The sequence below is a fragment of the Peromyscus maniculatus genome, chromosome 2, assembly GCF_049852395.1.
Source record: "Peromyscus maniculatus bairdii isolate BWxNUB_F1_BW_parent chromosome 2, HU_Pman_BW_mat_3.1, whole genome shotgun sequence".
Lineage (NCBI taxonomy): Eukaryota > Metazoa > Chordata > Mammalia > Rodentia > Cricetidae > Peromyscus > Peromyscus maniculatus.
Window position 1 is genome coordinate 173,144,108 of NC_134853.1, and position 14,994 is coordinate 173,159,101.

The 14,994-nt window shown below is 46.6% G+C and overlaps 2 protein-coding genes across 2 annotated transcripts; one reads left to right on the top strand and one right to left on the bottom strand.

The window, feature by feature from the left end:
* Window positions 1–1,487: 1,487 nt before the first annotated feature.
* Tmem278 (transmembrane protein 278) lies at window positions 1,488–4,369 on the bottom strand. Its single transcript, XM_042272322.2, has 2 exons — window positions 4,091–4,369; window positions 1,488–3,243 (listed from the first exon to the last, which is right to left on the bottom strand). Exons 1-2 carry the CDS (start codon window positions 4,367–4,369, stop codon window positions 2,989–2,991), a joined length of 534 nt encoding a protein of 177 aa, XP_042128256.1. The 3' UTR covers window positions 1,488–2,988.
* A 3,060-nt stretch (window positions 4,370–7,429) lies between these two features.
* Window positions 7,430–12,362, top strand: Ankrd65 (ankyrin repeat domain 65). Its single transcript, XM_076565891.1, has 4 exons — window positions 7,430–7,563; window positions 7,688–7,872; window positions 7,957–8,491; window positions 9,148–12,362. Exons 2-4 carry the CDS (start codon window positions 7,688–7,690, stop codon window positions 9,520–9,522), a joined length of 1,095 nt encoding a protein of 364 aa, XP_076422006.1. The 5' UTR covers window positions 7,430–7,563; the 3' UTR covers window positions 9,523–12,362.
* The last annotated feature ends 2,632 nt before the right edge of the window (window positions 12,363–14,994 follow it).

Consider the following 14,994-nt stretch of genomic DNA (forward strand, 5'->3'; position numbering starts at 1 on the left):
GCTGCGATTCCCAGAGCTGCACCTTAGCCCAGGAGAAGAGCAGCACCTGCAGTATGGAGACCCACAACTGACTGGATTCGTCCTGCTGAATTTACTTCTCATCATTGGCCTATTTGTTAATCTCTCTAGTTGGTTGTGGTGGTGGTTCAGCCACGAGATTGGACAACTCCATGTTGAACTACAGTTTACCGTGATGTATCTAACTGGCCAGAAATTTATTTCCTTTGGAAGCTTTGGGTTGGACAAACACTTGAAGACACCCAGAGGCCCTGCCTGCTGCCATGCAGTGGGCAAAAAGAAGACACCTAGAGACCCTGCCCAACACATGGCCCACCCACAGCACAAGCCACTATGATGTGCACGTATGGGGCAGAGAGATGGTAAAGAAAGAGAAGAACGGTTTGAACACTATGATGAGAAGTGGATCTGAAGAAGGTGGAGAGAAACAGCCTGATGTGAGTAGCCTGTGAAGCCACCTAAGACCATAGTGAAATCCCAGCTCATACTGCCGCTGAGGGCCATGTCTGGGTCCATGACCATACCGCAGCAGGTGTCTGTGTCGATGTCCATGGCCCATGTCACCACCAAAGGCCATGTGTATGTCCCTGGTCTGGACTGCCCCCTGGGATCATGTTAATATCCAAAAGCTGCACAGAGTTGCCCTTGCCCCTCACTGGCAGCAGCACTAAGGAGAGCTGTCCCTGCACCTCACCTTGGCAGCACAGTAGAGCTGACCCTGATGGCGGGCCCCAAGGGCAGCACAGTAAAGCTGAAACTGTTGTTGGGGGAGGGAGGGCAGGTGAGCCAGCCCTGAGGGCATGAGAGTGAGAGAGCTGGCCTCACTGACACCTCATCTGCCATGTGGTAGCATGAGAGAAGGAAAGATGCTCTTCCTCCAGCTCCCTACCCCTTGCCACCTGCGGCATGAGAGCAGGAGAGCTGACTGCCCCTCACCAGCTGCAGCACTCAGGAGGCTGGGCCCTGAAACTCACCTGGGCAACACAGTAGAGCTGGCCCCTGGTGGTGTGGGTGTGAGTAGGCCAGCCCTGAGGGCCTGAGAGCAAGAGAACTGCCCCTGCCCCTTGCTGCCTGCAGCATTGGGTGAGCTAGCTGGGGCAGTACTGAAGAGGGTGACCTGGTGGTGAGAATGAGGGAGAGCTGGCAGGCTGACCAATCCAGCTACCACCCAGATCCAGAACCAGGGCTATGAGTTGGCCCACCCCCACCCCCACCCCTTCTATGAACTGCTAGAGCATGTGAAGGAGCTAGTCCTGCAAATCCAAAGCTGCAGGATCTCCAGACACAGGGCAACAACAGGATATCCAAGAGGAGTCCCAGTGTGTTCCCACTATTAACAGTGTAGCAGAAGCCAGAGGCCTGGAACTAGACCAGTGACTCATTGCAATGAACACTTGCAAGCAAGGATGTATGGACTTAAAGGGCACACTGTGTGACTCACTGTGACACACTACAGCTTCCATGACGAGTTGGGTTTTTTCTTTTATATTTTATTTTATTGGGGGGGGCGGTTGCAAGGGTGGGGGTGGATACGAAGGGATGGGGAAATGAATGCAATTGGGGTTCATGATGTGAAATCCACAAAGAATCAATAAAAAGTTAAAAAATAAAATAATAGTAAATCTTTGCTGAGCAGTGGTGGCACACATCTTTAATCCCAGCACTTGGGAGTCAGAGGCAGGTGGATCTCTGAGTTTGAGGACAACCTGGTCTACAGATTTAGTTCCAGAACAGCCAGAAAGAAACCCTGTCTAGAAAACAAAATAAAATAAAACAAAAAAATTATTAGCCAGGAGTGGTGATGCACGCCTTTAATTGCAGCACTCAGGAGGCAGAGCCAGGCGGATCTCTGTTTGAGCCAGCCTGGTCTACAGAGTGAGTTCCAGGACAGCCAGGGCTACACAGAGAAACCCTGTCTCAGACAAACAAACAAAAATTTAAAAACATATCCAGAGCTGAGGATATAGCTCAGTGGTAGAGTGCTTGCCTAACATGTATAAGGCTTGGAATTCCATCCCAGGACTACTAAAAAAAATTAAAATAAATAAGATATTCTAGTTCTAGCATGATGAGAACCTGGAAGGAGGAGGAAGAAGAAGAGAAAGAAGGAGAGCAGGAGGAGGAAGAGGAGATAGCAAACAGGGAGGAGGATGATAATTTAACCATACATAGGAAATTGTTAGTAAAGCTGTAGCTTGCCAAACGCAAAGACAAACCTTAAAATTACCCACACTGTTAAATTGAGCTTTTACCCTGCTGCCTGTCTCAAAAGAAAAGAACCTTGGTCAGAGGTTGAGCTCCAGTTCTGGATACACATTGGTACCTGACCCTGAAAACAAACTGAGTCTTGGGGGGCTAAGAGCCCTGTCTGTTCTTCCAGAGGACCCGTGCTCAATTTCCAGTACCCATACTGCAGCTCACACCTGTCTGTAACTTCAGTTCCAGGGCTCGGGGACAGACAACCTTACACAGATACACTTGCAGTCAAAACTCCAATCAACATAAAATAAAGTATATATTAAAAAACAAGCAGATTGCTGACCCTGGACTTCCGCTGAGCTACTAATCCTAGATCTCACCTGAAACCTGACCTGGTAATATTTTGACCATAGACCCAAATGAGCCTTGTCCTCAAGCTGAGTCTCAAGGTAAGTCATGAAATCCGGTTGTTACTGGTCATCCTGGAGCTTCTAGAACTAGCACTGTTTTGGGGGACACAGATATCCGCAAAGCTGGCTGCTGAGCACAGGAGGGAATGGAGGGCATTCGCTTTGTGAGGGAGCAGAGCCCAGGGCACCTTCTCAGAGGACCACCTCCCTCCTCTGAGAAGCGCCACCCTGGTCTAAGGGATCCGGTTGCCATCTCCTGGCGACTTCGAGCACTGCGCTCAGAGCCCAGAGGCAGCCGCTCCACCCGTCCACTTTATAGGGGTCAAGGCGGGGCTCTCGACACCGAGACGCCTCTGAGGCATCAGACCCAGGCACAGAGCTGTTTCTCTTCGTCAGGGCTGTCGCCCGCCAGACCCTCTTCGCTGCTGCATCTCGGCGGTGCAGGGGCCCTCGCGGGGGTAGGCGGCACAGGCCGTAGTCGCCGGGCCAGGAGGGAGCGGGCGGCGGAGGCGAGCACCAGGAGCGGCGGCAGGGAGAGGAATCCCAGCACGATGAGCGCTGCAGAGCCGCGGTCTGAGAGCAGCGCTCGGCACCGTGGCCCCGGGGCTGGATGAACCTGTGGACAGCAGAGGCGTGTGGCCGCGCCGAGAAGCACCAGAGTGGTGCTGTCGTGAGGAAGGACCCGGGCCTGAGGCCTGGAGAACCAAGCGGGGCCTAGAGACAGAAGGGGCGGGGCTGGAAGGCCTTGAGGTGGGGCCCTGTGGAACAGCAATTGTGAGAACACAACCAAGAGAGTTAGCTTGAGCTGTGGTTGTTCTGGGCCAAGCAGTGTTGAAGCTTGTTTGGGAGATCTGGTACACAGACTATAAATGGCCCAGGTAGGGCTTCCTGAAAGGAAAGGCTCAGAGAATTTCCCTGGCTCTCCCAACCCGGTTCTTTCCCATGGCCCTTCCCTGTGCTGACAGCTGGTAGTGAGCTCCAGCTGTAGTCACCAGCTAGCATCATTTCTCTCCCGCACCAGAAGCCACAGAAAGGAATAGAGGGACCATCCATGTATTATAGATCAAGCCATAGCCCCCTCCACAGGTGGGGAAGCCCAGCCCAGGTCAAGAGGGTTTGGGAAGGGCCGTATGTGTGTGGGTGTGAGGAGTGAGAGCACTGAGTACAGGTGAAGTTTATTTTTCCGTCTCCACTTCAACCTCACTGACCAGGCCCTGGTGCCTCCTGGTACAAAGCTGAAAGCCCTGGGGGAGGCCAGACAGCTGTTCCCTTAGTAACAAACAAGAGCTTTTCTTTGTCTGCAGCTGGTCGGGATGTTGGCAGAACAGGAGGTTACAGAAGAGGCCACGTATGTCTCTGCATACAAAGGGACAGGCCTGGAAGGGGGCAGATTCACCTTTAATCCCAGGGACTTGAACCTCCACAGGACTCCCTCTCCCCCAGGACTAACCAATGCTGCTCACCCTTGAGTGGCACAGGAATCCCAGGTAGACAATGGCAGCTGCTGGCAGCAGTACCAGCAGGAAGACTGTCCCAGGTAGCAGCAGATGGAACAGGAACCCAACCAGAGCTCGGCCAGGCAGCAACAGGGTCCTGAGGCCTTGGGTGGCCAGGACAGGCCACCCTGGGCATACCAGGACTGAGATATGGTAGTCAGTAGACCTTCTTCGGGGCAGCATGGGTGCTGTGTCTGAAGTACTTCCTTCATCCTCTTCTGTCTCCCTTTCCTGCTGCTCACTCATGTCCTAGCAGTGGACCTTGAAGAATGTTTTCCCTAAGATAGGTAGGTAGTAGGCAGTAGGTCTAGCCCCCACCCCCAGGCCCAGACTAGAGATCCTTTACCCTCCCCAGGTTCAGTTCATATCTAGATCCTAGTCACCAGATAGTAGACTGTTGTCCAGTTTAGTCTAACACTGAATATCAGTCTCCAGGGCTACACCCCTCCCACAGTTTCCCCCACTACCTCGTTGGACCTCTTTGCCAGGCAAATGCAGGCAGCTCCTGTGTGCTCTGGTTAGGTCTCACCCAGCTATCCCTATCTGAGCACTATGGCCCTCCTTCCTCCCAGCCCGCCCTTTCCCAGCTTCCAGTTCTCCCAAACAATGGCTTCATTTCACAGATCTTGGCTATGACAGATCCCCCATCAATAGCTGCCATCCAGGGACAAACCACCAACTCTGTCCCAGCACTGGCCCTTGCATTTCCCCTTATCTAATAACTAGGCCCCACTTTGGTGTCGGTATAAGATGAAGACACCAGGTGACTTCGTGTTGTGGAGTGGTTAAGAGAATGGCACAGAGCTGTACAGTTAGTGCTTACGGTAGTGCCTGGCAGATAGTAGATACCCAATAAACAGCAGCTGCAATTACTCCGTGCCGAATCTAATCCATCATGGAAGTATACGACAGGCTTTTCAGATGATGGGGAAATGCCAGCCATTTACCTCCAATATTGTTAAAATGCCTTCATACTGGAAGTATACAATGTACAGCATTTAAACCTTATTTACATAAGCTATGACAATGAGTAGATTATGAGCTAATGTTTTCCCTTCTGGGCTGTTTCCTCCATAGGATTTTGTCACTTCCAACTTTCCTTTTAATATCTTCCAATCCTGGACAGCTTTCCAGGTGGCATGTGATGTTCTCCATGACAGACAACTTGCTTTCACTGGCATGCCTGGCATAGCCAGATGTGATGCTGGGCAGTGGTGGCGCACACCTTTAATCCCAGCACTCAGGAGGCACTCAGAAGGCAGAGACAGGCAGATCTCTGTGAGTTCAAGGCCAGTCTGGTCTACAGAGTGAGATACAGGACAGCTAGGACTGTTACACAGTCCTGTCTCAAAAAACAAAAAACAAACAAACAAACAAAAAAGTCAGGTGCTGTTAGCTCAGCAGTTCAGAGAGTACATATTGTCCTTATAGAAAGACCTATCTTCTGTCCCAGCTCTCACTTCAGGCAGGTCACAATCACCTATAACTCCAGCTCTATGAGGATCTGATGCCTCTGATTTCCACAGGTACCTGCCCACATATTCATATGTCTACACACACACACACCTAAAATAATAAAAATAATTTTTTTAAGTGTTTCAGGGGCTGGAGAGTTGGCTCAGTGGTTAAGTGTACTTGCTGTTCTTGCAGATGACCCAGGTTCCATTCCCAGGGTTCACATTTTGACTCACAAACTTCTATTAACTGCAGTTCCAGAGGGTTTGGTGCCCTTTTCTGGCCTCCATAGGCACCAGGCATATAGTACGCATACATACATTCGGGCAAAATGTTCATACCCATAAAGTTTAAAATAAATACGTCCAAAAAATTTTAAATGTTGTAAATCATCTCCTTACTGAGCCCACACTCTTGTAATTAAAAAATATTTATTTTATTATATATTTTTGTTTATTTATTTCAGCCTTGGCCTTACTATATAGCCCTTGCTGGCTAGCCAAGAACTCAATATGTGGACCAGGGTGGTCTTGAACTCACATAGATACACCTGCCTCTGCCTCCTGAGTGCTGAGATTAAAAGTAGATGGGCATAGTGGTGCACATCTTTAATCCAAGCACTCAGGAGCCAGAGGCAGGAGGATGTCTGAGTTTGAGGCCAGCTTGGTCTACAAAGCAAGTTCTAGGACCAGGGATACACAGAGAAAGCCTGTATTGAAAACAACAACCACCAAAAAAGTATGCATCATCATGTCTGATTGATATTTTATTTTAAATGTTTCAATGACTTATTTATTTTATACAGGTGAGTATTTTGGCTCCATGGATGTATGTACATCATGTACATGCCTGGTGCTCACAGAAGAGGTCATCAGACCTCCTGGAACTGGAGTTACAAATGGGTTCTAAGCCACCATGTAGGTTCTGGGAATCTAACCCTGGTCCTCTATAAGAGCAACAAGTACTCTTAACTGCTGAGCCATCTCTCTGGCCCCTGATATTTTAATTTTTTGATTATGTGTATATGTGGGTATGTCCACATGAGTGCAGGTGTCCTCAGAGGCCAGGGAGTCAGATTTGGATCTGGTGGTGCACACCTTTAATCCCAGTGCTTGGGAGACAGAGGCAGGCGGGTCTTTACTGAATTCAATGTCAGCTTGGTTTACATAGTGTATTCTAGGCTAGCTAAGGCTATATAATAAGATACATACTGGGACCTTGCCCTCTCTGATCTCCAGGCTCAGAGTCAAGTATCCACATGAAGGCCTTGTTTCTGCAGGGCCCCCTTTCTACCTCTAAGCATAAATACTTAACATCTCCTGTTCCAGAAATATCCTTGCTTGCTTACATTCCTTCCCACCCAGATGTCTCTTCCCTCTCGAGGTCTGCATTAGCTTGGTCTCATCCTGCTCTCCAGGAGCTTCCAATCCCACTGTTCAGATATCCACGGTGAACCTTTTTCTCTTTCAAAGCATCTTATTAGAAAAAAGGATAGAACCTTACTGTGTCCACTCCCCAACCTGAAACTAGGAGAGGTGCTTCCAGCTCCAGGTTAGGGTGGGGCAGGTAGGTGTCAGGGTGCCTGGGGCAAGTCAGAACATATTGAAGTTTGTGTTACTTGGAGGAAGGTAGGAAGGAGTTGCTGTCATCCAGGGCATGTTCCTGCTTGCCCTTCCCAACCTGTCCTGGCCTTTGTTCCTGGGAGTGTGGCCAAGAGCTTTAGTGGCTTGCTAGGGGGCAAGGGCAGGCAGAGACTCTCTTCAAATTACTAGATAAACAGTGTCAGGTGGCCTCAACACAGCCCATAAGGAAGCAGCAGCCCTTTGCCCACCCTCAACTTCCAGTCTAGCTTCCCAGGAGTAGCACCCACCTCTCAAACTGCAGGAAAAAAATTTTTTGAGCAGGGTCACCAGATTGAGGCTAGCTTAGAAATAGAGAGAATCCTCAGCCTGAAGACGGAGCTCCTGTGCCAGTTTCCTCTGGAGGTAATTAGGAGCCAAGGCCCTTCAAAAGGCTAAGTGGTATCTGAGTTCCCCTGGTGGGGTGGTGGTGATATGGTGACATGGGGCAGGTAGGATGAACCAGCCTCAGGGTAGATGTTCTCCCCAGATGGATTCCAGCAGGCTGGAGCAGGAACTGCAGTGGATGGAGCTGGTTTGGGAGGAGGCTCCAGCAGACAAGGCAGAGGGACCTCTTACCTCCCAGGTCTGGAGTACTCTGTTCCAGGCAGTGTGGTGGGGTGCTCCCAGCCTGGTGATGCAGCTGCTGAGGCAAGGTGCCAGTGTGGAGGAGAGGTAAGTCTCATGACTAGCTCCAGACTCTTTCTCTGGCTGGGGCTGAACGTCTAGGCGCACTCTGACTTCTTTTGCACCCCAAAGGGATCACACAGGTCGGACTCCGCTCCATCTGGCTGTGATGCGAGGCCACACACCTCTTGTACGCCTACTGTTGCAGCGTGGGTCCCTGGCAGGCGCAGTTGACCATACAGGGCGCACACCGCTGCACCAGGCTGCCTGGCATGGGCACTCGAAAGTGGCGGAACTATTGCTGCGGCGTGGGGCCTCAGCAGTGGCATGCTCTCAAACGGGCCTCACACCCCTGCACTGGGCAGCTGCGCTGGGCCGCACACTACTGGTTACGTGCCTTATGGCTGCACCAGGTTCAGGTTCTGCTGTGAAAGACTTAAGAGGTTGGACAGCCGCACACTGGGCAGCGGCGTGCGGGCAACTGCCAGTACTAGAGTTGCTTACTGTTGGAGGCAACGTAGACCTGGACAGCGCCCTGCTGGTGTCAGCGGTAGCTGGAAGTGCATCAGCTTTGCAGCTTCTCCTGGCGCTGGGAGCAAAGGTGGATGCCCTGGACAGCACAGGAACCACTGCACTTGGCCTGGCGGCTGGCCTAGGCCATCACCAAGTAGGTCCAGCCTTCACCTGCAATGACTGTGCCAGAAGCCCAAGGGCTTTGTCCTCTACACTTACTTCCATAAGCTCTGTGGGAGGAGAGGAACAAGGTAGAAAGATGCTGAAGCACAGGCATGCAGGGTGGAGGGGTTGGAGTTCCCAGTTGGGCCCTCCTTATAAAACTTCCCTACTAAATGGTACCTGGGGAGGTCTCTCACACCTGGCAATCCCACTTTTTTTCTGGTGGCCCATAGCAATGGATTGGGTGAATAATTAGTTTTTCTGTGACAGCAACTCACTATGTAGCCTTGGCTGGCCTGAAGCTCTCTCTGTAGACCAACTTGGTCTTGGACTCACATAGATCCTCCAAGCCTCTGCTGGAGGTGCTAGGATTAAAGGTGTGGGCCACCATGCCTGGCCACAGGTATTTATTTAAGCATTTGGATGGAGTTCAAGATCAGTAGAGTCCAGGAGGCACCAGGGGCAACAGCCTTTGCACAGTGTTGAATTTGATCCAAGAATTTGGGGCTGCCTCAGATTCTATCCCATTCATTCCTAACAGAAAAGAGAGGCTTTAGGAATTTTGTTCAGGCAGATGCCAGGCCCAGCTCCTCACCCCTCTGGACCAGGATAACAGGCTCTTTCTCTTTTCTTTCCTTCCTTTTTCAGAATGTTGAGATGCTGCTGGACCATGGGGCAGACCCAAATATCAGGGACAGGAACAACCTCTCTGCACTCCACAGGGCTGCCACTGGTGGATACCTGCCTGTTATACAGCTGCTGGTGGCCAAGGGCATTGAGGTAGATTCTCGAGACTCACTGGGCCTCACACCCCTGCACTATGCTGCTCGGGGAGGCCATGTAGAAGCTGTCAGTTATCTCCTGGACAGGGGTGCACAGGTCAATGCTGCTGGCTGGCTTCACAAGACCCCTCTGCACCTTGCTGTAGAGTGTGGCCACAGTACCACCATAGAGCTTTTACTGAGCCAAGGAGCCAACTCTACCTTGAGGACACAGTGGGGTGAAATAGCCCAGACCCTATAGGGTGTCTTCCCCAGGCATTGCCCGATTTCCTTAACTAACCAAACTTCATAGAAACTGCAGAAAGAAAAGTAGAGTTGTACTTCTAACAAAATTAAGAGTTTAGAGTTATGGAGGATATCTTTTTGCTAAGATTTGTTCACAGGGCCAGGCGGTGGTGGAGCACACCTCTAATCCAAGCACTCAGGAGGCAGAGGCAGGTGGATCTCTGTGAGTTCAAGGCCAGCCTGGTTTACAGACCAAGTTCTAAGATGGCCAGGGCTGTTACACAGAGAAACCCTGTCTCAATCAAAATGAAACAAAATCACAACAACAACAAAAAGATTTGTTCACCAAGACTGCTACCCATTAGGTTATATTCACATATCAAACGGACTGTAATTCTGCCAGGCAGGTAAGACATTCCTGGTTAACAACTACATAAAATAGAACAACACTGGCTTATTTCAAAATAACTGTGATAACAGTTTTGCTATGTAAATCTCCCATTTGTTCAAAATGGCCACACTTACAGTTTCTGGTTCTGTAAAACAAGTTTAAAGCTCAAAGTATATCTTAATGCTGTAACCTAAATGAGACTTACAGATGACAGTGTATGTGAAATGTTATAGCTCAAAATCTGCATAAGCTGCAAAGAATTTCTTCTCTTCAAGGGTGGTTTCTCTTTGGGTGTTAGCCAGGAATAATTATTAAAGGATTGGTTTGTTTTTTCTTATTATTCTCTGAATGTCTGGAATAAACTCATGTTTGTTGGTGGTGGTGTAGTTAACCTGCTGCTTCACTAGGAGCCACAGCCTCACTGCCCTGTGCTTCCTTCTGTGAGGATGAGCCTTTTTAGCACAATAAGACAAGAAGACTCCTGAATCCTCCTTCTAGGCAGAGACCATCTGTCTAGTCAGAGAGAAATCACCTGAGAATTCTTGGAGAAAGAAGATGCTGAGGTGATGGCCTGATCTCTGTCCTCAGGAGTATAACTTCTCAGCTCTAGCTTCCTTCACATGCTGGTGAGGGTCGAGTCTTGGCAACAGTTTTGATTAAACCCTCATGGTTTCTCTTTTGTTCATCATGGGGACTCCCCTATCAGTGAGTATGGGAGTCCAGCCCCTCGATAGTCCCCTCCCCGGGTCCGGGAAGAATCTACAACCAGCTGACAATTATTCTTTGATGAAAAGAAATGAATCTATGTACACAAAACTCCTTAGTCCATATACTTTATTTTTCTGAGTCAGTTCTCTCTCTACACAACTTCTATTCTGCTCTCATGTCTAGCTCCTTTCTTGCTTGATTTCTCCCTACATTAATCTGCTGTCCCCTCTAAGTCCCCCCCCCCCCCCCCCAGCCCGAGACAGGGTTTCTCGTGAGTTTTGTAGCTTTGTGAGTTTCCTGGAACTCACTCTGTAGCCCAGGCTGCTAACTCACAGAGATCTGCCTGGCTCTGCCTTTCAAGTGCTGGGATTAAAGGCAGGTGCCACCACCGCCTGGCTCCCTTCTAAGTTCTATCTTAATTCTCTCGTCTTAATTCTGCCTCATCTAGGTCCTTTTCATCTCGTTCTTACCCAGCTTGTACTTCCCCATCTGACTCTTCCTCATCTTCCATCTTGTCCACACGTTCTCTCTGGTCAAAATCCTCCTTATCCCTCTCCGTTTTCTGTCTCTCAGTTCTCAATGTTCCTCCTAAGTCTTCCAGGAATCCAGTTATAAACTCAAGCAATAGCAATCCCCTGTTCGAGCAAGGTCACCAGGCTTGAATTCTACGGGTCATAAAGGCAGGTAAGAATTTTCTTCAGGTAGTGACCACCAGGCTTTCTTTTACAATCCAAAATGGGAATGGTAAAAGAGGAGGTCAACTGAGTGCTAATGACTGGTTAGTATATCAAAAAAGGGATCTATGTGCTCAGTCTACATTCCTAGAAGTGGTTAGGTAAGAAGTTAGGGGTTTATTAGTAAGGTTGTATAAGAAAGGAGGGTCTCACCCTAAATCGCAAAAGAAAAAAGCTATCCGCCTGACCTAGGAGACAGGTGTTTTTTCGTATGGCCTTGAATGCATGATAGGTATTTTAGAGAAATACACTGTTAGGAGTTCTTTGGAAGCACGCAAGAAAATTATTTTAGGAACCAGCTAATATATATACAAAAGCTAAAATATCACCAAGACTTCTTAAGCCATGGCTTGACCTTTGGGGACATCCTTGACTTTTCCAAGTAGTAGCTTTTGTGATAGTAGCTGAATTCCATTATGTTTTCCTGCAGCTTACAGCATTCCCCCTTACCTGCACTGTATGCGGGGGATGTTCTGTTTGTATTTGTCTTCATAGTAGTTTCTTTTCTCATCTCTGTGATAAAATACTTAAAAGAAGAGGTGTTTGCTGAGGAAATCAGTGTATGGCAGTTTCTCAGAAAATTGGGAATTGATCTACCTCAAGACCCAGCCATACCACTCTTGGGCATATACCCAGGGAATGCTCAATCATACCACAAAGATACATGCTCAACTATGTTCATAGCAGCATTATTCGTAATAGCCAGAACCTGGAAACAACTTAGATGCCCATCAACTGAAGAATGGATTAAGAAAATGTGGTACATATATACAATGGAGTACTTATTACTCAGCAGAGAAAAACAATGACATCATGAAATTTGAAGGCAAATGGATGGAACTTGAAAATATCATCCTGAGTGAGGTAACCCAGACTCAGAAGGACAAATATAGTATGTACTCACTCAGAAGTGGATACTAGATATAAAGCAAAGGACAATCAGACTGCAACCCACAGTTCCAGGGAGGTACCTAGCAGGGGGGACCCTAGGATGACTGTGGCTCATAATAAGTTTTGGTTTTACCCAATCACTGGGCAAGCTTTAGTGAAACATTTCACTATTAAGATAATAATTTGTACCATATCAAGTTGGTGAAAGAATATGCTGGCTGTACTTTCAGGAGGGGAGGCTAAAATCTTTGTAGATTATGGATTAGCCTATAGAAAAAATGTCTGCCATAAATCAAACAGTGAAGGGGAAGATGAATAGGAATCTCATTTACACAACTTAAGTAAAGCATAGCTCTCTGAACAGATGAAGATAGGTTTCTTCTGTATCTCAGAATCTAATCAATATTTATATGTATAATTCAGCTATTATTTGGCTTAAAAGGGCTTATTGGGAAATGTTATCATTTTTACTAATTTCTACAGGGAAAATATTTTCCAGTTTCAAATAACTCTGGACTTTTGAATTATAGCCTGTATTTTTCTATACACTAATTTTTAAAATGTATTTACTTTTATTTTATGTGCATTGGTGTTTTGCCTGCAGGTCAGATCTTTGAGATATAGACAGTTGTTAGCTGCCATATGGGTGCTGGGATTTGAATCCCGTCCTTTGGGAGAGCAGTCAGTGAGCCATCTTTCCAGCCCCCTATAACATGTTTTATGTTCAAGCTGTCTGTGTATTATTTCTCCTGAAGTTGTACATAAAATGTTTTTACATTTAAAAAAAAGGACAAATACTATAGAATTGTATTACATGAAATATATAGGATATACAAATTCATAGAGACAGAAAGATTAGACATTAACTCAAGATGGAGAAAAAAGGAATATAGAGCAATGATTTCCTAAGTACAGAGTTTCTGTTTTGTGTGATGGAAAAAATCCCATAAACTGACAGTAGTATCAGGACATAATATCATGAATGTAATAAATCAATACAATTAATGTAATTAATGAATATCATAAATATAGTTATTGAATAAATACTGTGAATGTAATCAATGAATACCACAAATGTAATTAATATCATGAGTGTAATTAATGAATATCATGAGTGTAATTATATTATCTATATAATTCAAGATATATAAATATCTTGAATGTAATTCATGCCACTGAATTGTGAACATAAAAATGGTTGCAATTACAAATATTATGTTCATTTAAAAAAAATAATGTGGAATATAATCACCATACATTATATGTGTGTATGAAATTGAAAACAGAGATGTTCTAAAATAGAAAGTGGTGATGGTGTCATGGGCCTATGAGGATGCTGGACTAACTTCTATCAAATTGTGCAAACAGGCAAATTGTATACTATATGAATTATTTGTCAATAAAGATTTCATAAAATGTAAAAAAAAAATGCCCAAACAAAACAACATGAGACAAAAAAAAATCTCCCAAAATTCATTTGAATTTGTTTTCTATTGGCCATCTACTGCTCGGTATGGGGGCCTGCCCTTGAAGTGTGGTTTGTATAGAAGTGAGACTCCCTTGAAAAAATTAATTTTTCCTTTGGAAGCAGTTGTTAATTGGAGATAGCTTGTTGGTTGGGATGGGGGCTCATGTCTACTTCCCCAATCTCAGCACTGAGATCTGACAGACATTTACTTTTATTCATGCATTTATTTATTTATTTATTTTTGAGATAAACTCATTCTATGTAGCCCTAGATATCTTAGATCTATAGAACAGGCTACAGATCTCTGAGATCTGAGTATTTCTGCCTCCCAAGAGCTGGGATTAAAGGAGTATGCCACCATGCCTTTTATTATTTTTTAATTATTTTGTATGTATTTTGCCTACATGTATGTGCTGTACCCAGAGTCCCCCAAAGACCACCAGATGCACCAGTAGTTTGTATGTGAACCACATGTGTGTCTGGTACCCAGGAAGTTAGGAGAGTGTTTTGAAGGACCTAGAACTGAAGTTACAGATGCTTGTAGGCTGACATATGGTACTGGTAACTGAATGAGTCCTTTGCATTAGCAACAAGTACCTTTAACACTGAGTCCTCTCTCCTGCCCTCAGACATTTATTTTAAGACCAGTGAGATGGCTCACTGGGTAAAGACACTTGATACCAAGCCTGACAACCTACATAAACCCCAGAATCCACTCGGTGGGAGAGAACTCCGAAGAAGTTGTCCTCTGATCTCTATATGCTGTGGCATGCTCACATGTGCTCATTCACATGAAATAAATAGAGAGAGAGAGAGAGAGAGAGAGAGAGAGAGAGAGAGAGAGAGAGAGAGAGAGAGAGAGTAGAGAGAGACTGAATTAAGGGCTGGAGAGATACTTAGCAGGTTAAGAACCTGAGAACTGAACTTGTTCCCTGGGACCCTCATGGTAGGAAAGAACCAACTCTCTCTGGGAAGTTGTATGTGAGAAAAAAATTTTTCAAGCATAGCCAGCCTAACAAGAGTCCATATTCCTGAACCTCCCTCTTTCCCTTCTGGGTGATTAACCAATGTTGTCAGATTGTGAAGCCAAGCTCCCACCAACAGGATGAAAAGCAATCACTACCTACATCAGGGATAAGGAGGCCATTTTGGCAAGGATTAAGTGTTTTCACTAGCTAGGTTTAGGTTCTAGTGCATCCTTTTTGCAAAAGGAAATCATCTTGCCAAATTACTTTCCCTTTGCCTGTTCCTTTCTGTAACACTTGAGATAATTTTTTCCCCCACTCTGACCTCCAC

What these genes read in the sequence shown, in the direction of transcription:
- Tmem278 (XM_042272322.2), bottom strand. Translation starts at nt 4,369, where the DNA reads ATGAGTGAGCAGCAGGAAAGGGAGACAGAAGAGGATGAAGGAAGTACT. An exon ending in GATTCCTGTGCCACTCAAGG is followed by an intron (nt 3,244 to 4,090) that starts GTGAGCAGCATT and finishes TGCTGTCCACAG; the next exon opens with GTTCATCCAGCCCCGGGGCC.
- Ankrd65 (XM_076565891.1), top strand. Translation starts at nt 7,688, where the DNA reads ATGGATTCCAGCAGGCTGGAGCAGGAACTGCAGTGGATGGAGCTGGTT. An exon ending in GGTGCCAGTGTGGAGGAGAG is followed by an intron (nt 7,873 to 7,956) that starts GTAAGTCTCATG and finishes TGCACCCCAAAG; the next exon opens with GGATCACACAGGTCGGACTC. An exon ending in CTGGCCTAGGCCATCACCAA is followed by an intron (nt 8,492 to 9,147) that starts GTAGGTCCAGCC and finishes TTCCTTTTTCAG; the next exon opens with AATGTTGAGATGCTGCTGGA.